This window comes from Cetorhinus maximus, chromosome 14 (assembly GCF_964194155.1).
Source record: "Cetorhinus maximus chromosome 14, sCetMax3.hap1.1, whole genome shotgun sequence".
NCBI lineage: Eukaryota > Metazoa > Chordata > Chondrichthyes > Lamniformes > Cetorhinidae > Cetorhinus > Cetorhinus maximus.
This window is the reverse complement of record NC_135892.1, coordinates 70,462,972-70,485,209: the sequence shown is the minus strand read 5'-3', so window position 1 is coordinate 70,485,209 and position 22,238 is coordinate 70,462,972. Positions and strand designations below refer to the sequence as shown.

The 22,238-nt window shown below is 39.8% G+C and overlaps 1 protein-coding gene across 3 annotated transcripts in view; it reads left to right on the top strand.

The window, feature by feature from the left end:
* The window catches only part of LOC144689724 (tyrosine-protein phosphatase non-receptor type 14-like), a 283,673-nt gene that overhangs the window by 135,031 nt on the left and 126,404 nt on the right, over positions 1-22,238 (top strand). For all 3 annotated transcript variants that reach the window (XM_078557065.1, XM_078557062.1, XM_078557063.1), the window contains one exon: positions 8,586-8,755. In XM_078557065.1, coding sequence (XP_078413191.1) covers positions 8,709-8,755 — 47 coding nt within the window. In that variant the 5' untranslated portion in view covers positions 8,586-8,708. The remainder of the gene's footprint in view (positions 1-8,585; positions 8,756-22,238) is intronic.

Genomic DNA, 22,238 nt, shown 5'->3' with positions numbered 1-22,238 from the left:
TGTCCGGCCCATCTCCCACGCATCCGCCCTCACGCCTTCTCCTCCCTCCCAGAAACATGATAGGGTCCCCCTTGTCCTCACCTATCACCCCACCAGCCTCCGCATTCAAAGGATCATCCTCCGCCATTTCCGCCAACTCCAGCATGATGCCACCACCAAACACATCTTCCCTTCACCCCCCTGGCGGCATTCCACAGGGATCGTTCCCTCAGAGACACCCTGGTCCACTCCTCCATCACCCCCTACTCCTCAACCCCCACCTATGGCACCTCCCCATGCATACGCAAAAGATGCAACACCTGCCCCTTCACTTCCTCTCTTCTCACCGTCCAAGGGCCCAAACACTCCTTTCAAGTGAAGCAGCATTTCACTTGCATTTCCCCTAACTTAGTCTACTGCATTTGTTGCTCCCAATGCGGTCTCCTCTACATTGGAGAGACCAAACGCAAACTGGGCAACCGCTTTGCAGAACACCTTCGGTCTGTCCGCAAGAATGACCCAGACCTCCCTGTCGCTTGCCATTTTAACACTCCACCCTGTTCTCTTGCCCACATGTCTGTCCTTGGCTTGCTGCATTGTTCCAGTGAAGCTCAACGCAAACTGGAGGAACAGCACCTCATCTTCCGACTAGGCACTTTACAGCCTTCCGGACTGAATATTGAATTCAACAACTTTAGATCTTGAACTCCCTCCTCCATCCCCTTTCCGTTTCCTCCCTCTCCCTTTTGTTTTTTCCAATAATTTATATAGATTTTTCTTTTCCCATCTATTTCCATTATTTTTAAATCTATACCTTTTATGCCCTTTTAGTCTTATTTCACCCCACCCCCACTAGAGCTGTACCTTGAGTGTCCTGCCATCCATTCTTAATTAGCACATTCTTTTAGATAATATCACCACCTTCAACACCTCTTTGTGCTTTGGTCTGTGACATCTTTTGATTATCTGCACCTATCACTGCTTGTTTGTCCCTACAACCACCCCCCCACTTCTCTCCCCCACCTTAAACCAGCTTATATTTCACCCCTCTCCTATTTTTACTTAGTTCTGTTGAAGGGTCATGAGGACTCGAAACGTCAACTTTGTTCTTCTCCGCCGATGCTGCCAGACCTGCTGAGTTTTTCCAGGTATTTCTGTTTTTGTATTGGAAAAATCGAGTCTGGATGTGGCAAGGGAATGGGTGAGGGTTTCAGAAGTAGGTGAGCTGAGGGAAGGGGCAGAGATGGAGGTGGAAGTAGGTAGTCACAGTGTTAGAGAGGATTTGGGTCAGAAACTCGGCTCAAGGTCATGTAGGGTGCCAAGCTTGCAAACAGTTTGGTTCAGCTCAAACAGTGGCCAGGGTGAGGGGTGGAGTCAGAGGTTGGGAAATAGGGGTTGAAGCTTTGGTTTTTTCCACAGTTAATTGGAGGAAATTTCTCCGCATCTAAAGCTGAACGTCAGACAAGTAGCATGACGCATCTAAATAATTCAGTGTTGAAAGAGGTAATATTTGGAAAAAGAAACTCCATGCCATTTTAAAAAAAAAAATCCAGATACTGGAAAAAGAAACTCTGTGCCATTTTTTAAAAATCCAGACACTTGAAGCAATAAGTTTGGGAAGTAGTAACTGGATTGACTCTAGTAAACAAACACTAGGGTGAGAAATGAATAACAGCTGTAGTTTAAAAATGGAAATACTGAACCCAGGAGCTAAACAGAAACATTAGAACTTTGCTTGAAAACTTGAAACTCTGGCAGCAACATTAGAGAATGGGGAATGCAATTATCAAGAATAAGGTTAAGAAAATGTAGAACAGGAGAAGGACAAATTCAAACAGCAGAAGTAAGAAAAAATTAAAGATCAGGAGTGAGAAAAAAAAATGTGAAGATGTGGACTTCCATTAATCTAACAGATTTGTTGGGGGTGGGGGTGGGGGGAGGACATACCTGAAATACCCAATTTGCACATTAAAATGAAGCCCAAGCACTAGCCCCTGTACACCAAGAATGCACTTAACCATACACAGGTGGGCTTTAGTGTCTATCTACACACAGCTGAAAATTGGCCCAGCATTACATAAAATGCTTTACCTTTAAGTAGAATGACATTTATTGTTTTCAATTGAGGCAAAATCTCAGGCTAATAATTTGCATCCTATGAAAATAAATAGGGAGGGCATAACTGTGCTACCCGTTGATGCACTTAGATAATGGAGTAAGATTAAATTAAGAATTTCTGGAGAATGAGTAAGAAATACTTTAATGAATTGTTCAATAAATCACAGAAGGGAACATTTTGAATTGAGCAATATTTTGTTCACAATCAAGGCCCTGAGACAGTGTCCTAACTTTACTTGGAATCAGGAAAACGAAGTCAAGATGGGCTTACTGATGCCATTTGTATCTTAAGGTAAATACATTCTGGAAAAACCAACATTTTTCCGCACAGCCAACCTTTTGCCTGCACTTAACTGCCTAATGAAAAAATACACTCATGCTGCATCAAAATTTCCACCAGTCGGTCCAGCACTGATTTCTGGTGTTTGGTAAGAAAAGGAGCTGATTGTTATATGACCTATAAAACTGATGCTTTTAATCATTCTTCCATGAGTGCAGGTAAACTACTGGCAGTGAGGAAAAAGTTGTATGCTAGTTACTGGCTTTGCCAGAGAGCTGATAAGGCTTAATTTGCATCTTAAAGTAAATATGTTCCAATAGTGGATTTAGTAAGCCTAATAGTGGATTTTGACAAAAGTAATTTCCAATGCCTTGAAGTGTGGTGGATTTGCAATGCCCCATAAAATGAATTCACCAGATTTCCAATGACTCACTTATGAGCTAATTGTATGTTGTCTAGTTGTTTGCATGAGACAACTGACAATAAAACTGACATTTTAACATCATTATTTCCAACTATCTAGCCTGATTTTCATTGGGCAAGAAGTCGGGAAGAAATAGGGTCAATAGTTTTTTGAGGAAGCATTTCTGAGCATGGCCGGGAAGGCTGATTAAAGAGCAATGATAATTTTTCTACCAGAGGCCTGAGGAGGTGGCAACAGGAAATGGGTGGGAAGAACTGGCAGCTGAAAGAGGAATGTTGTCAGCAAAGAAACAGGGCTGGTTTTTGGACCAGTGAGGAAAGCTGGGTAAATCAGGGAGGGGGTGGTGTAGGACAGGAAGTTACAACACCAAACTGGCCTATCTCTAACTTGGGGGGTGTCCTAAAAGGTGGAGCAGAGCCTAGCATAATAGGAGCACTCAAAAGTCCTAATTCAATGTTTCTTTAAATTTTCACCATTGTTCATCTCTTACTGGAGGAGCAGGGCTGGAATTTTTTTTATTGAATCTATTTGACAGGTACTGTTTCCCTACTAGAAAAGGTTAAGTTAGCAAAGTGTTTTGTTCCCAGTTCCTGTTCCCAAGAAAAAAACAGTAAGTGATAGTAAACAATTTGCAGTTAGAGGTGTCCATTACAAGGAGTTTAAATTGCATTCCTTTGAGATACTCCACCCTTCTCACCCTGGGACAAAGCAAATATGCAGTGAATTATAGTCAGGCTATAATTTACCAGCTCCAGTTAAAGGTTAAAAAGCAAAATAGTATGGATGGTAAAGATCTGAAACAAAAACGTTTAAGTGCTCAAAATACAAAGGAGGTCAGACAGCATCTGAGGAGGGAATAGAAAAGTTAGCATTTTAGGTTCAGAACCTGGTTCAACAAGAATTTTTTTATTTTAATCACAGTTAGAAATTCTAAGATTACAACAAACATCTTAAATAAGTTTTAGAATCAACAAATTGTAGTTCACCATTATAAATTACATACCAGAATAAGAGGGTAAACAAGGGACGAATAAGAGGTGAGGAACTAATGGAACTCTGCCTATATTTCTTAGCAACTTCTTTGTGTCCTCACAACTTACATCCCACCTAACTTTGTATTGTCAGCAAACCTTGATATATTCTTGGTCTCTTGTCTAAGTCATTAATACAGATTGTAAGTAGCCACGGCCTCAGCACTGATCTGTATTATTTTGTTTTTTAGCCTTTAACTAGAGATGGTAAATTATTGTCTGACTATAATTCACTGCATTTTTGCTTTGGAGCCAGGGTGGGGTATCTTTAAAAAAAAATGCAATTTAAACTCTTGTAATGGGTCTGACAGCATCTGGACTCGAAACGTTAACTGTCTTCCTCTCTGCAAGGATGCTGTCAGACCTGCTGAGTTTTTCCAGCTATTTTTGTTTTTGTTTCAGATTTCCAGCATCCGCAGTATTTTGCTTTTATCTTGTAATGGGCAACCTCTAACTGCTAATTATTTACCTTTGTTTATTCACAGGTTAAGTGAATGTGCAACAAGGTTGCAAATGGTGTATTATGTTGGGAAGTGTGAGATTATTCACTTTGGTCACAAGAATATTGTTTAAAAGGTGTGAAACTTTTAAATGTTGATGTTCAGAGTGACATGGATATACTATTACAAGGAACACAAAGTTAGCATGCAGGTACAGCAAGCAATTAGGAGGGGAAATGACATGTTGGCCTTTATTAGGGGATGAGAGTATGAGAATAAGGAAAACATGCCACAAATGTACAAGGCCTTGGTGAGACCACATCTGGAGTACTGTGCTCAGTTTTGGTCTCCATAGTTAAGGAAGGATACACTTGCATTGAAGTCAGTACAGCAAAGTTCCACTAGGTTATTCCCTGGGATGAGATGGTTGCCCTATGATGAGAGATTGAGGAATTTGGGCCTGTACTCTCTGGAGTTTTGAAGAATGAAAGATGATCTAAGTGAAACATACAAGATTCTGAAGGGGCTTGACAGGGTAAATATTGAGAGATTCTTTGCCCCTGGCTGGTCAATCTAGAATACGGGGACATAGTCTCAGGATAAGGGGCTGATAATTTGGGACTGAGATGAGGGGAAATGACTTCACTCAGAGTTGTGGGGTTGTGACAGCTCGGTTGTCGAATACATTTAAGGCTGAGATGGACAGATTTTTGATCTCTCGTAAATCATGGGAGAGGATTTTCTCCCTGTCAGGCGGGCTGGGCATGGGTGGGCGCACAGCTGATTACCGCCTGTGATCGGCTGCACGCCGCCATTTTATGTGGGCGGGCCAATTAAGGCCCGCCCAGCATGACATGCACCCGGAAGCGCTCAGCGAAAGAGCGCAGAAATCCCCCTGAGGCAAGGAGCTGCCTCAGAGATTCATTTTAAGAATAAAACATGGCAAAAAAGAAAAAAATTACTCAGACATGTCCCCTCATGTGACAGTGTCACTCACATAAGCTGGGACATATTTATATATTTTAATAATTTTAATTTAATTTATAAAGCCTTCATGAAACCTCATCCCGCTCGTGGATGAGGCTTCATGAGAAATGCGGAGGCCGCTTGGGCTCATTGCCTGCCCGCCAACCTTAAAAGGTTGGACGGACAGCCCAGACAATCAGTTCAATTAGTTGATAAATGGCCTTAATAGGCCTTTGACAGTTCGGCGGGCGCGCAGCCAATTCCAGTGTGCGCCCACTGAACTGAAGATTGGAATGATGTGCGGTGACATCAGGACGCACACCCAACGTCACCACGCGTCAATTTACGTGTCGGCATGTGGGGGCTGCTCCCGCACGCCAACCAGAAGATTCTGCCCATGGGATATGGAGAGGGGGAGGGAAAGTGGAATTGAGGCTGAAAATCAGCCCATGATCATATTGAATGACAGAGCAGGGTCATGGGACTGCGTGGTCCATTCCTGCTTCTATTTCTAATGTTCTTATGTGCATATGTTCTTAGTATCTTAAGCCTTATTTCCAACTCGCCAATGAACAATAAACTATATATAGTTAATCGGAGTTCGAGGCTTTCCCACTAGAATAAGCAGGCACAGTGGCTCGACAGCTAGATTTTCTAAATATTAAAACTATTTAGCAGTCGTTTTTTGGCTTAATTTTTAAAAATATTGTGTCCTCGAAGGAAAATCCAACATGTTGCTTGGTTCATGCACCCATACTTTTCAGCAGCCATAGAGCTCGGTGGGTTTTCCCATTTAAAAAAAAACATGGTATATACTGTAGATTGCCAGGAATAATCCTAATGGAAATGAAGTGAGAGTAATTATTTGAAGGCTTTTTGTTTTGTCTATTTGCCTATCAAATGACCACTTTGCCTTCCTTCCTCTTATGGAAACGATTACTAGATTGGTCCTGGAATATAATTGAGGCCCAATGGGGATGAGGAGATGGGATTTAGAACGAGCTCTGCCTGTCGCTGTTCATCCTGCATATTTCCTGCAGAAAGGTGGACTGATTGTTTTGAAAATAAAATTGCCAGGCACTCTTTACCTCAGAATAAAACAAGAATAATTAAGATAAAAGATTGGATTTGTGCTGGTCTGGTCTTTCTCCTTTTTATTTCTCTCTTACTCTTGGTAACATTTGCTCATACGGTCTCTCTTCCTGTTATCAGGAAAAGCAGGTCTTTTTTTATATTAAAAAAATCGCTTTGTTTCAAGTGGACCGATTTTGGCAGAGCAGAGATAAATACAGAAGAGCAGCAGTGGAGCTACAGATTTAGCAGCCAAATACAGAACACAGCCCCTACAGTGCCACCACTTGGTCATTGGAGTGAAGACAAGCTGCAGGGACTCAACAGTGGGAAAGTTTGCCAACAGTATGAAGATCCATGTTAATGTGGATTTAGGAATTAATAATGGGAAAAGGTTGTCACAGAAAAGTGACAATAGGACGTCAAGTCATGTAGATTGCAAGTGTATGTAGATTTTTTAAAAAATACTTTGTTTTTTAATATTAATTTTTACTTCATTTATGTTTCTGCACCACCATTTTTTAGCTTCAGAAGTTTTACTTCTATGGTTGAGTTGTTTACATTTGACTTGACATTGTCAGGAAGTGGTAACACTAATTCCAAATATGAAAGTAGTTCCATGTGCCTGTATTCATGCATAGCTCACTCCTGTAGAAAACAACAAAAAAAAAACACAACTAGGAGATACTGTAGTGCATTAAAGATGTTAAGTGATGACAGCCCCTTCTTTAACAGCAGAGAGACTGGGGATAGATAGCTCTGTGTCCTTGACACAATCTTGTAATGAGACAACCATCAAAATATTGATAAACTGTAGAATTGAAGCCCACCAAAATATAGGCCAACCTGAAAAGTCTACAACAAAAACACCTGGAAAAACTCAGCAGGTCCGGCAGCATCCGTGGAGAGGAGCACAGTTAACGTTTAGAGTCCGAATATCTCCTCCTTTCACTCGGCGTATAACTTTGCCTGATCACACCCCTGTGAATCACAGATTTTTTTCTATGTTAGTGGTGTTATATGATTGCAAATTGTTAGATTTGCTCTATTGAAAAAAAAACACAAAAGTAGATAATGATGTTGATTTGTTAATTTTGGACAGTTAAATCAGGATTTCTGCTACTTGCTGAAAGTTTTTATTACTGAAAAGAAAAGTTAAAATGATTCATGGGAGCCTGTTTCTTTGATTATGATTTCAAAACTGATTTTATTGCTCATTTTTAAAGTAGTAGCTTTTGTACCATGAGTTTATTCATCAATTTGTTGTTTATTTTGTTACTCTGGCTTTACTTTGGCCATTTCAATGGCCTATATATTGAAATCTATATCAAAATAAGCAGGCTTTGTTTTTTAAGATTACTGCTATTTTGCATTCTACTGTATCTCTGCCTTAGCTTCTAGTTTGTGTCTTATCCCTGCAAGTCACTGGTCTCTAGAACTGGAACTGCAAATTGAGGCTGCATGTACTTACAGTAAATTGAAATGCGATCACTGGCTTTTTTTTCCTGTGCAAAAAGAATGAAAACTTTTGATTAATATGATATCTTGGTGTTCAATTGTCCTTGCACCAGTGCAATTTGAAAACTCTTTTTTAAAAAAAGCTGAAGAAGTAATGTTGAACGTGACTCCGTCATTTTGACAGTGTCAGGATAATTTGGAGAGAGGAAGCTGCTCCTGTAATAATTTATTAAAGTTGCACTAGTTCTGTAGGTCACGCTGAATAATTAATCCACCTCTCAGCCAAATCCATATCAAGATTTGGCACAATGTGGAAATGTTTAAGAAGTATATGAAAATGCAGTAGGATGTTACAGGAATACCACAAAATTGTATTTATATTTTCTTTGAAATTCTGCTCAACAGTTCAATAACATGAGATAACTGAAAAGTTATACACTTCTGAAGGAAGTCAGTTTCTGTTTTTAGAATTGCCGATGTTTGAATAACAAGGCATGAAGAATGAATCCCTTATTAGCCATGCATTGGAAATCATTCTGTTTCTTGGAGAGTAAAGGGAACCTTGAATACAATCTACTCTTAACAAAATCCCTTTAATGTTCCAAAGAATCATTTTCCAGTAAAAAATTTTCCTCTTGTGTTCTTGCATATTTAATTCAAATTACAGTGTTAATACAAAGTCATTTTCTCATGAAACAGGATCAGGAATAAAACGTATGTTGTGAGGCACCTAATTTCCTGTTTATTGATACTTGGAGCTGTAGGAATATCAGAATGTACTTGCCTGTCAAATAACTCAGTTTTGTTTCTTTCTCCAGACACATTATTTTGGACTTTGGTTCCTCAGTAAGACTCAACAGGGACGATGGGTGGAGCTAGAAAAAGCTCTGAAAAAACAACTGGACAAATTTGCTAATGAGCCTCTCCTTTTCTTTGGAGTGATGTTCTACGTACCCAGTGTCTCAAAACTACAGCAAGAGGTCACAAGGTACAGAAAACCAACAAACATTTTCTCTTACTGTGTAGTAGATTGTCATGGAAATAGTCTTCAGAAAGAGAACTCTGATCTCCTTTCAAAATTTTCACTAGATGAGAATATACAATTGATGCGATAAAAAGAAAATGGTGGGAAAAGCAAAAGATTGGGATTTTGGATGAAAATCTTTTCAGTTCTGTTGCAAAGTCACATCTGAAAAGAGCTTTTTTTCCCCCTCATTTTTGAATGCTGAATGATTTGCTGTACAATTCAACCAACATCACCTGTATCTATTTCTATAGTACTGTTGCATACAGGATGTTGGACAAGAAAGATTGGGTATTGCGCAGCCAGGAGGTTAGGAAAAGCAGAATAAGTTGTGACATGAAGAGAAAGGTGTAGGCTGTCATTGAGTGCCATTGTGTCATTGAAGGAGGGAGATAAGGTGAAATTGTTGAGGAAAAGAGCTTAAGTTTCCAATGATTCAATTTATGATGTATGCGAAAAAAGCATTTCTGTGCATAATTCTTATGCATCTTGGTGTATTTACTTGGTGCTTTTCCTGTCTCTTCTCATCAAAACTAGTTTAAGCAAACTTTTAAAACCCCTAATGCAGAGACATTTCAAATATGTTACTTAATTTTTAAGACTTTTATTTTCATTTAAAAATTGTATGTGCAACGTTTATAGAGATTCCCAAGAAATTCAAGCGCCTGCATGTAATTGCATATAATTTCAATAATTTGTTAAATTCCATTAGGCTGCGTAGAATTACATAGCATTTACAGCATTGAAACAGGCCTTTTGGCCCACCTGTTGTATGCCGATGTTTACAGTTCTCACAAGCCTTCTCCCACCTTACTTCATCTAGCCTTTTCAATCATAACTTCTAATTCCCTTCTCCCACATGCATTTCATTTAGCTTCCCTTAAATACTTCTATGATATTCATCTCACCTATTACATGTGGTTGTAAGTTCCACACTCTTTATGAGTAAAGAGGTTTCTCCTAAACTTCTCATTCGATTAATTCATGACTATCATATATAGGGCCCCTGGTGTTGGTTTTCCCCAGGAGTGGAACATTTTCTCCATGTTTATCCAACAAGATCCTGCCACAATTTTAAAGACATCCATTGGGTTGCGCCTCAGCCTTCTATTTTCTAAAGAAAAGAACCCCAGCCAGTTCTGTCTTCCCTGATAGTTTGTAACTCCTCTGTTCTGGGATCTTCTGCATTACTTCTAAAAATGAGCTTGTAGTCTTAACATTGCTTCATGAAGTTAAGATTGCAGTGATTGGCATAACAAACTAAATCAGTTGCCAGCTGAACTGTTCATTATAAATAAAAGCAATTCCATCACTGCTTATATTTTAATTACCAACTCTGACTGCCTTTAAAGTCAGTACCTAAGGCACTTGTCATAGAGATTTCATTTAATGTCTTCAGCAAGCAGAGTAATGAGAGGAAACTCACTTAAAAGCCTAAAATAATGAACAAGAGATTTGATTTTGAACTAGCCTTGGGTAATTCTTCAGATACAGAGTACTGTTCTGTGTCACTGATCAGAAGTGCCGATTTGAGTGGAATGTTTAACATTTTGATGGGATAGTTTGTCTGCAGACTCCTTAATAGGCCAGCAAGGAAATTAGAATTGATTCTGAATTCATCTTAAGTAATGGTCTTTGAAGTTTGAGAAATATTCCATCTACATTATGTTTACAGGACCATTTATAGCTATTGTGTTATAGAGGCTGGAATTTTGAGAGTCGAGGACATTCCCATCACAGGGACCAAAAGTGGGTTCCAAGCCCAGGCAGGTGGACAGCAGGACACCCCCAGGCCAAATATACCGGCGCCAGCCAATTAAGAGTCTGCAAACAGGGCTGCTGTCCAATTAAGGATGGCAGCTTGCCTCTCGAAGCTGAGGTCCAAACAGGAGGCCGGAAACTCTCCAGCCTCAGCAATGTCATGATAAAGATGGCTGCAGCTCAGGCTACACAGAGAGGGAGAGGGCACCTTCATGTTAATGTGTCCTCAAATGGCTTGAAAGATTTTTAAAAATGTTCCAGTGCCAGGCAAAGCAAGCCCCAGCAATTGGAAGAGTGATGCATTTAATGGGGGTGTCAGAGTCCTGGAGGTGGCCATCGCTGCCTGGCAGTGTCCCCACACAGCGAGAATCCCTGTCAATGCTAGTAAAGTACCAGTGGGGCTTAAAGTACAGTTAATTGACCACTTAATTAAATTAATTGGCCACCCGCTTCCAGTTGGCAGACAACTGTGCTGCTGCCATTCCCACTTGGAATATTCCATGGTGACAGGAATATGTCGGGCATCCCTCCCTTCCACTACCATTTTACAGGCCCTCCTTCCTCCCAGCTCATCTCCAGAGGACTAATAAAATTTGGCCAATCTTAACTTTTATTTATCTTAACCTAGTAGTTCCTTTTCTTTTAAAATAATTTTAATTGTATTTTCCTTATAAGACCATACATGGCAAAGGTTCCATTCTTCCTGTATTCTCTACACAGAACTGGAATTGAACCATACATTAATCGTACGAACATAAAAATTAGGAGTAGTGCGCCACTCGGTCCCTCAAGCCTGCTCTACCATTCAATAAGATCATGGCTGATCTGGATGTAACCTCAACCCCAAACTCCTGCCTATCCCCAATAACCCTTCACCCCTTTGTTAATCAAGAATCTACCTAGCCCTGCCTTAAAAATATTCAAAGACTCTGCTTCCATTGCCTTTTGAGGAAGAGAGTCCCAAAGACTCTCAACCCTCAAAGAATTTCTCCTCATCTGTCTTAAATGAGTGACCCCTTATTTTTAAACAGTGACATCTATTTCTAGATTCTCCCACAAGAGGAAACACCTTCTCCACATCCGCCCTGTCAAGACCCCTCAGGATCTTAAGGGTTTCAATTAAGTCACCTCTTACTCTTCTAAACTCCAATGGATACACATTTAACCTGTCCAGCCTTTCCTCATAAGATAACCTGCTCATTCCTGGTATTAGTCTAGAAAACCTTCTCTGAACTGCTTCTAACACATTTATATCTTTCTTTAAATAAGAAGACCAGTACTGAACACAATACTCGAGACGTGGTCTCACCAATGCCCTGTACAGCTGAAACATAACCTCCCTACTTTTGTAATCAATTCTCCTCACAATAAATGATAACATTCTATTAGCTTTCTTAATTACCAGCTGTACCTGCATACTAACCTATTGTGATTCATGCACTAAGACACCCAGATCCCTCTGTATCTCAGAGCTCTGCAATCTCTCTCCATTTAGAAAATAAGCTTTTTTATTCTTCCTGCCAAAATGAATTATTTCACATTTTCCCACATTATATTCCATTTGCCAGATCTGTGCCACTCACTTAACCTATGTCACTTTGTAACCTCCTTACATCCTCCTCACAATTTACTTTCCTACCTATCTTTGTGTCATCAGCAAATTTAGCATCCATTCCTTCAGTCCCTTCATCCAAGTCATTTATATAAATTGTGGCACACCGCTCGTCACATCCTGTCAACCAGAAAAAGACCCATTTATGCCAACTCTCTGCTTCCTCTTATCTAGCCAATCTTCTATCCATGCCGATATGTTACCCCCTACACCATGAGCTTCTATTTTCCGCAGTAACCTCTGATGTGGCACTTTATCAAATGCCTTCTGGAAATCTAAGTGCAGCATATCCACCAGTTCCCCTTTATCCACAGCATATGACTCCTGCAAAGAATTCCAATAAATTGGTTAAACATGATTTTCCTTTTACAAAACCATGTTGACTCTGCCTAATTGCCTTGAATTTTTTAAGTGCCCTGCTAATAATGTCTTTAATAACAGCTTCTAACATTTTCCCTATGACAGATGTTAGGCAAACTGGCCTATAGTTTCCCACTTTCTGTCTCCCCTTTTTGAATAAAGGAGTTATATTTGCTATTTTCCAATCTAATGGAACCTTACCTGAATCTAGGGAATTTTGGAAACTTAAAACCAGTGCATCAGTATTTCACTAGCCACTTCTTTCAAGACCTTTGGGTGGAATCCAACTGGAACTGGGGATTTTTCAGCCTGTAGCCCAGACAATTTGCTCAATACTCCTTCCCTGGTGATTGTAATTTTCTGAGTTCCTCCCTCCCTTCCATTTCCTGATTTACAGCTAATTCTGGGATGTTACTTAAGTCCACTATAGTGAAGACCAAAGCAAAATACCTGTTTAATTCATCCACCATCTCCCTATTTTCCATGATCAATTCCCCAGATGCACTCTCTATAGGACCAACGCTCACTTTGTTAACACTTTCTTACTTAAATATCTATAGAAACTCTTACTATCCATCTGTTTATTACTAACTAGCTTTCTCTCATATTCCAATTTTTCCCTCATTAATCTTTTTGTCATTCTTTGCTGTTCCTTATATTCTTTCAAATTTTCTGACCTTTGTGTAACTATATGCTTTTGCTTTAAGTTTGATACTGTCTTTAACTTTTTTTAGTTAACCACAGATGGTGGGCCCTCCCCTTGGAATTTTTCTCTCATTGGAATGTATATATTCTGTGTATCCTGAAATATCCCATTAAATGTCTGCCACTGAACTTTTTTGACATATCCCTTAACCTCATTTGCCAGTTCACTTTAGCTGGCTCTGCTTTTATGTCCTCATAATTGCCCTTATTTAAGTTTAAAATACTAGTCTTGGACGCCCTCGTTTCTCCCTCAAATGAATGTAAAATTGAATCATATTATGACCACTGCTACCTAGGGCTGCCTTCACTAGGAGGTTATCAATTAACCCTATCTCATTGCTCAGTACCAGGTCTAGTCTAACCTGCTCTGTGGTTGGTTCCAGAGCGTGCTGTTCTAAGAAACTACCCTGAAAACATTCTATGAACTCCTCATCCACGCTACCTCTGCCCATCTGATTTTTCCAATCTATAGATTAAAATCCCCCATGATTATTGCTGTACCTTTCTGGCAAGCTGTTCTTTTATACTCAGTCCTACTGCGTAGTTAGAACAAGAGGGCCTGTCACCACTCCCACAAGTGACTTCTTGCCTTTATTATTCCTCATCTCAACCCAAACCGCTTCTACATCCTGATTTCCTGAACTTGGTCATCCCTCTCGAATGTGCTAATACCATCATTAATTAACAGAGCTCCTCCACCTTTTCCTAACTTCCTGTCCTTCCTACATATCGCACACCCTTCAATACTCAGGTCCCAATCTGTCACCCTGTAGCCATGTCTCCAATCGTATTTATTTATTTCTATTTGCACTATCAGTTCATCTGTTTTGTTTTGAAAGTTATGTGCATTTAGATACAGAACCTCTACTTTTGTCCTTTTATTATTTTTGTAGCGTCTAGCCTTATCTGCTGATTTACTCTTAGACTTGTACTCTCTGTGCCTTCCTATCACAGTCTGTTTCTCATTTCCCATACTAATATCTTCCTTGCCTTATTCTTACACTTTGGTTTACCACATCTTCCCAAATTTGATCCCTTGCCTCCACTATTTAGTTTAAAACCCTCTCTTCTTCCCTAGTTAGGCAGCTCATGAGGACACCAGCCCCAGCACTGTTAAGGTGTATACCGTCCCAATGGTACAGATCCCACTTTCCCCAATAATGGTGCCAGTGCCCCACAAATCAGAACACACTTCTCCCACACCAGCCTTTGAGCCGCATATGCATTTCTCTAATCTTTTTGCCCTATGCCAATTTGCGCATGACTCAGGTAATAATCCAGAAATGATTACCTTTTGAGGTTCTGTTTCTTAATTTGGTGCCCAGCTCATCACACTGACTATGCAGAGCCTCCTTCCTCACCCTGCTTATATCCTTGGTACCTACATGGACCACGACCACTGGATCCCCTCCACCCCCTACAAGTTCCTCTCCAACCCTGAGCAGGTGTCCCGAACCCTGGCATCAGGCAGGCACCAAAGCGGCCTGGACTCTCGCTCTTTGCTACAGAGAACAGTGTCAATGTCCCTTACTATACTGTCCCCTACGACCACTACATTCCCTTTTGTTCCCCCCACTTGAATGGCTTCCTGTACCACGGTGCCATGGTCCATTTGCTCATCCATCCTGCAGCCCCCATCCTGATCCAAACAAGCTGAGAGAACCTCATACCTGTTGGACAATTGCAGAGGCTCACACTCCTGCTCTCCTGCTCTTTGGGTCCCTTTACCAGCCTCACTTGCAGTCACACCCTCTGTTCCTAGCCACTGACCAAATCAGAGGACCCTATCCTAAATGATGTGACTGCCTCCTGGTATAAAGTATCCAGGTAACTTTCCCTCTGCCTGATATGTCACAAAGTCTGCAGCTCAACAACTCCTGAGCTGAAGTTCCTCAAACCACAAACACTTACTGCAGACATGTTTGCCCTGGATCACAATGTTGTCAAGGAGATCCCACATGCTGCAGCCTTGACACCTGTCCTGCCATCTTTAATGTGTTTTAAATAATTGCTTAATTATATTAATCACTTATTTATGTTGCTTTATTATATATATTTTATTAATTTAACCACCAAATTGTGTACTATCTTAAACCTTAGGGATAGAATAGAACCTACCTACTTACCAGATATCAAACAGTTAGTTTCTTTCCCTGTAGTAGAGCAAGAACCAACTTCTGTGGGGTTAGAAAGAGGAAACAAACAACTCCTTCTCCCCTCTCTCCAAACTCCAAGTCTTTACTCAGTTAGTCAAGGCTGCCCTAAAGAACCCTGAATTTATAGTAAGCTGAGCTGGGGCTACAGTAACTAGATTCAACCAGCTAGCTAATTAACTACTCAGCTACTACAGCTGAGAGTGAGTTTACCCTGTCTAAACTGCAAGAAAGAAATAACTTAGCTTGCTTACACAGTACTTTCCAGTTACTGCTAATTACAGACTAAATTAAATTTTAAGAGCAAAATTTAAGAACAAAATTAACACTCAAAACTTCCCTCTCACCAAACTCCAAGTCTTCATTCAGTTAGTCTCCTGTTCTGAGAATACAAATATTATGAATGATATCCCCTAGTGAAATTTATCAACAGGAGTACTGTTATTCTGGGAGTAGCCCCAGTTTTTCTCTGGCATACTATAGCTGGAGTCTCCCTCACTATCTTGAGGCACTTGGATTTTGCATACTGAGGATACTAACTCCTTAGGAAAGTCACCATTCCTGTTAGGTGCCCTCAGCAGATTTGAAGGAAACTTTGAATAGATGTTTTGGTTTCATCAGTTCCTCTACCTGGCATTTTGCAGTGAATGTAGCTGCTATGGTCCTTATTATTTTCATGGTTCCTGCCCAGGTAACTGCCCTAGAAACAGCTCTATCTGCAACAGAAAAATAGAAACGTGTGAAAAAGAATTACAGTTAAATAGTCCTTTATCACATTTAAATGCATCAAAATGCTTCCATGTATAAATTAATTGACATGCAGTGACTCAAATTGGTAAAGAAAGCAGACATATTGTGTAAAACAACAACTTAAACCAAGACTCCATTTACCTGTTCCTATGGTTTAATGACTCATTTGAAAGCCTGACCCATGACAGTACATAATTTCTAATTTCTCTAGATGACAGCCTGGGATGTTTGAACTGAAATGGAAAACCTACCTCAGTGGACAAAACTAGGTCCATTATGCCAGCTTAGTTTGTATTCAAATGCTGAAGTGGGGCTTGAACTCGTCACCTGCCAACTAAGAATGCAGGAACCAAGTTAATGTCTATGAGTAGTGCCATAATTGGCAGATAAGACCCTTCAAGTTTTGGTGCAAGTAAAGCTAGCATTCCTCTGGATAGTTATCATTGTGCTTTTGTACTTTGGCTCATTGACAGTCCTTGAGCAGAAAAGCTTTACCCTCTTCTGGAAACATTTTTTTCCTTTCTCCAATTCCTTTAATCTTGGGAGAAGCTCTAAAATCAGCGCAAATGGAGTGAAAATGATTCGGTAAACTCATGCTGCCTTGCAACCTGTGATTCTTGTGCAGAAGAAGACATTTCTCTCAATTGCTAGGATGAATCATCCATGCACAATCAACCAGTTTCGAGTGGATATTTGTCCAAGCATGAAATCCTAATCGGTCTTCCAAATTGGCTCCTAATTCTATTCAACAGCATCAACAACAACTTGCATTTATATGGCACCATTAATATAGAAAAGCAGCCCAAGTGGTTTCACAGACATGAGAAAAAAAGTGATGCTGAGCCTGTGTTGGAGATATTAAGTGACAATCTGACATACTAATTATGTGGTTCTTTGGACACAAACCGGTTTCATGCTAGTTAGATTGTTTCCCCACTTCCCATATGAAACAAGAAGTTGTAATTATTTCCTTTTACCACTCAAATCCAAGCTGCTAATCTGTTTCTACAATGAGGATGCTGGAAAGGTAGTAGCATATTGCATGGCTCAAGCTGAACCATACCATCAAAGCTGACAATTATTTGTAAGCTGGTCAGGAGTTTCAAATGAAACTGGTCTCAGAGCAATGAATCATAGAACAGCCAGTGGAATGTAGTCTCTGCTGCCGACATATTTCTGGCAGGATGCTTAGTGGCTTTATAAAAGTGACAGTGCTTGTTTCACAACTGTTCCTTGACTATCCTCACTTTCCACATAGTTATGTGTTTCCAGTGTTTCAGTATCCAGGGCATTTTCTGGCTATGGATAGGGGATTTTACAACACCAGAAACACATTTATTTAAATATTTCTGTTATGTGTGTTAGGAAATTTACAAAAGTGCAAGCCAATGGCTTTCCTGGAATGCCCTAAAACTCAGCAGGGTTTGTATCTCTCTGACTGGCACCAAAACAGTTAAACATATATTTTTAAATAATGAATATACAGCAACTATTATTTTCTCAATGAAACCACCCCCCCCCCCTCAAAAAAAATATGGTAATTATGGAGGGAAGAGCATTTCAAAATATATTTTGGGATGTCTGATGGAGGTACATGGAAACAGTAAATTCAAAAAACTCATAAATGGCTCTCATCAGGACAATGGAATTTGTTCTAAATCAAAAAAACTTTGAGTGTATATTGAATTGTGTACAGCTGAATTGAATGCTCATTGTTCAGTAACTTAGAGGTTTTCATGGAAAGAAAATTTTTAAATTCCAATCTTATCAGAACACAGTCTGCTATGTCTTTCAATGAAAGACCCACAGTGTTCCTTTTGTGCCTCTTGTGTCAAAAGGTTAACATTTTTAGCTTAAGAAAACAGATTTATTCCAAAGTTAGTGTAGAGACAGCTACCATCACATTGTGTTGGTTTGTGAGTCATTTAACTTGACTGCTAATAAATGCAATGCTGCATCCATTTATTAATCATCCTATGCCAATACTTTGCTAAATCATTGCAACTCAGGCACATCATGTTAGGTTTTCCTTCAGGCGTTTGGAGAGTGAGGCGGTAAATCTGGTGGAGTGGCCTTGCATTTACTATTCCTCCTGACATTGGAGTTCTGCAGCGCTTGCAGTAAACAATACTTAAGAGTGTGAATAGTCATGTTATGAGTGTCTGATGTGAAACACTGTTTTCTTCCATCAAAAGCAATGTGCAATAAAGAAATAATGTTGCTAGTAGGGGTAGGAAAATAGAAGTGCTGCAAAGTGGCCGTTTTGATAAAATTCTGAGAAGCGTTTTTGATTAAGTTATTAGATCTGTAACTTTATCAAATTCAAAACTAGGAGAAAGCTGAAGCTGATGCCTTTAATTTTGGAATCTGGCAGCATTACTTTGTGGCAAAGATGTCCTTTTCTTGTCATATTCCCCTTCACTTTGAAGGGAAGATCAAGAGGAAGAACTGAGGTTGCCCGACTGGTCTGAAACCATAGACATTAGTAGGCAATCACCCAGAGAAACACACACATCTGGGACAACAAACCCACGTGCTCCTATCTAAATTTAATCACCAATGCCTGAGAATACAGTGCTTTCCATATGGGAGGCCCAATAGAACTGTGCTGCTGACTGATGGGAAACTGAAAAATGTCACACTAAAAGCAAAAAACTGCGGATACTGGAAATCCAAAACAAAAACAAAAATACCTGGAAAAACTCAGCAGGTCTGACAGCATCTGCGGAGAGGAACACAGTTAATGTTTCGAGTCCACATGACTCTTATACGGACTCGAAACGTTAACTGTGTTCCTCTCCGCAAATGCTGTCAGACCTGCTGAGTTTTTCCAGGTATTTTTGTTTTTGTTTTGAAAAATGTCACACTCTTGCAGTGGTGGCTGCTGTCCTGAGAATGAGGCACTGTGTAGGAAGAGCAGATGGAGCTTTGCATTAACCTGTATTCTGCCTGTATTAAGTGCTTGACACTGGTTGCTTTAAACTGAAAATATTCCATTCTCCAGCATTAACTTATGTTAGCTGAAGAAGAGGAAATTTTCCCTTAAAAATGTTATTTTGATACAATAAGTTAATTTTTCCAATCTTTAAAGAAGATGTAGATTTTAATAGGTTACACAGTTATCCATACCCTCAAAATTAATCTGCAAGTATTTCACCCAGTTAGGAGGACCCAGAATAACAATGGCCTGAATCTTTTGGTTGGCGAGCGGGGGCAGGCCCCATGCGCCGACACATAAATTAATGCACGGTGACGTCGGGCATGCGTCCTGATGTCACCGCACGTCATTCCGATCTTCAGTTCGGGGGGTGCACACTGGAGTCGGCTATGTGCCTGGCAAACTGTCAAAGGTCTATTAAGGCCATTTAAAAACTAATTAAAATAATTAATGGAGCTGCCGTCCAATCTTAAGCTTGGCGGGCGGGCGAAGAGCCCAGGCGGCCTTCACATTTACCATGAAATCTCATCCACTGGCGGGATGAGGTTTCATGAAGGATTTATAAATCAAATACATTTTTTCATTAAAATTCATTGACATGTCCCAGGTCATGTGACACTGTCACATGAGGGGACATATCCATAATTTTTTTTCTCTTTAATTTAATCTTTCAAAATGAAATTAAACTCACAGGGAGCGCTCAGTGCTTCCAGGTGCGCATGCCCTGGACAGGCCTTAATTGGCCTGCCCATGTAAAATGGCAGCATGTAGCCGTCCGCATCCGCTCCCACTCAGCCCTCCCCCGATGAGGAGAAAATTCTCCCCGATGTTTCAAGAGGCAGCCTTTCTGTGGGCATAAGTCAGGTTATGCCCCCTTGGCAGAGACCCAAGAAGCAATTTTTAATCTTTCTTACTAGGTGGAATATTTTACACTGAATGTACATTCTCTCCTCCAACTTATATTTAAACACACCATAATCATTCCCTCCCAACACCCAAGCCTCCTTCCTGTCTCAAGTGCGCCCCTTGAAGAGCAAGATTGTTCTGTCAGTTCTAGATTCCTAATCATAGTGGAAAATATTTCAGAAAGGAATTTGCTTGTTACCAACACAAACTGCTTTCAACAAACTTGAAGAAAATAGTTAAACGTTGTCTGTTTTGTTAACTAAGTCAAAAGCAATTGTTTAGTAAAATTTCTAATCTACAGGAATCTCTGAATTCCGAAACAAGAGGACTTGTTATTTCCACTGCTGTAAAAAAAAATGTATGGTCTTAATCTTGCTCTCCCATTGTCACCAACTTGCATCCGAATTACTGTTGTGAATGACTGGCATCCAGTTACTGTGCTACCATGTCGACTAAAGGGACTAGAGTATGCCTGTAGAAACAGCTCAAGGATGGTTGGAGGCATCAGAATATTTTAAAAGATTCGTTTATGGAGGTATGAAGGTAGAATTTTGATGAACCCGGGAGAATTATTTGCAGGAGGGAGGAAAGTACGCCATATTTTTCTTCCCTTGTTTGAATTCTGCTCACAAAACACAGTGGGTTTCTGCTCAGCCCAGTAATGCAGCACTCACGAATGGATTATACAACAGGAGGGCTTCCACTAATTAGCTGAAAGCTCAGCAGTATACTCTTCTAATAAAGTAATACATTCCACAGAACGTTATTAATAATAATTTGTAGTCTGCGTTATTCTTCACACCTTGCAAGTATCATTAATTCAAGATTCAAAATAAGCAAGGTGTTGTGGAAGGCACGCTCAGTTAAAAAGCCCACTATATCTGGAATGAATGAGCCATGTTTCATCCCTTGCAGACCATTCCTTTTAATTAATTTCTTGAGATGAATCTTCCATACATGGTATTATAATGTGGGGGTGGGGGGGAGGGAGGGGTTTGGCGGTGAGTAGATCAAAGTGATTCCCGCTGAGAATGTAAATTCCCTGGATTAGCCGAACTAGCTTCTTACTGGAGAGAAATTTGGGAAATATACATCCAGTATACCATTAATATTCTCTTATTCAGCCTTTAATTTAGATGGTACTTCCAGTTTTCTTTTAAGCTAACTACTGTGAAAGGACAACTTGATGCTCAATACCAGATCCAATTAAAGGTCAAGGCATAGAACATCTTGTTGGATAATCCAGACCACTGATAAATTAAAGGGCATTGCCAAAAAAAAATTTTGAAGATTGCACACTCCTACCACTTTTCTTGAACTCTCTCACGTTTGCATTTAATATATGTCTGCTGCGTTTCTAAGCTTAATACAACTGCTGTGCATGTTAAATACATAGTCTCCTATTTGCTAGAGATGCCTGTCAATTCTTACTTTTCGTAGTAGTGATGTGAGATCTATTTTGATTGGAAAATTGTATGCATATCCTTACAAAGATTACAGTTTTAAAAACTAGTTTAATTATTACTGGTAAAGAAGTTTTCACAAAATTGTAAGATTAGGGCAAAAGCATTATTAACTTATTTTCTTTGGTTCTGAGCTGCTTAATGAAAAACAGAATTACTTCTGAACATTATGCTGTTCTCTCTTAGTCCCTTCTTTAGGCCCTATTATGCAAGACACTGTTCTGATCCTGATGAGAGAAAATCAAGAAGGGCTCCAGTTAAAGATAGCTAAACATCTCAAGAATTTCTCCTGCTGCCAGACTGTAAACTTAAAATCTATAACTGGATGTCAACACAATCATGAGTGCTGCGCAGGAGTTTAAAAGAAGCATTTGTGTGGAGGCCCTTATGTGGATGAAAATCTTGGAAGAATTTGGCATTAAGTTTAGCAGAGCAGTATGTGAAATTCTTGGGTTGTGAGGTGTTACTGTTCTAGTCTTATCTCTTCTACAAGTTTCCACTGAGTTAACACATTCAGTTCTTCTGCAGATGCCAAATTATATTATCCAATAATGTTGTATACTAAGGCATGAAAATCCAACCTAGAGTTGAACTTGTTTGTTGGACTAGTTTGCAGAAACATTTACTTGTATATGGGCAGTTAAATTTTGATTTGGTTTATTAGCAATTTGCTATACAGATGATAAACCTATCGTGCAGGGATGGACAAACTTATTGGCTGGAAGGTCACGTCTAGGTATGGAAATGGTATGGGGATGCTGGCCATAGATGCTTAAGAAACAAATTATCATAATTATAA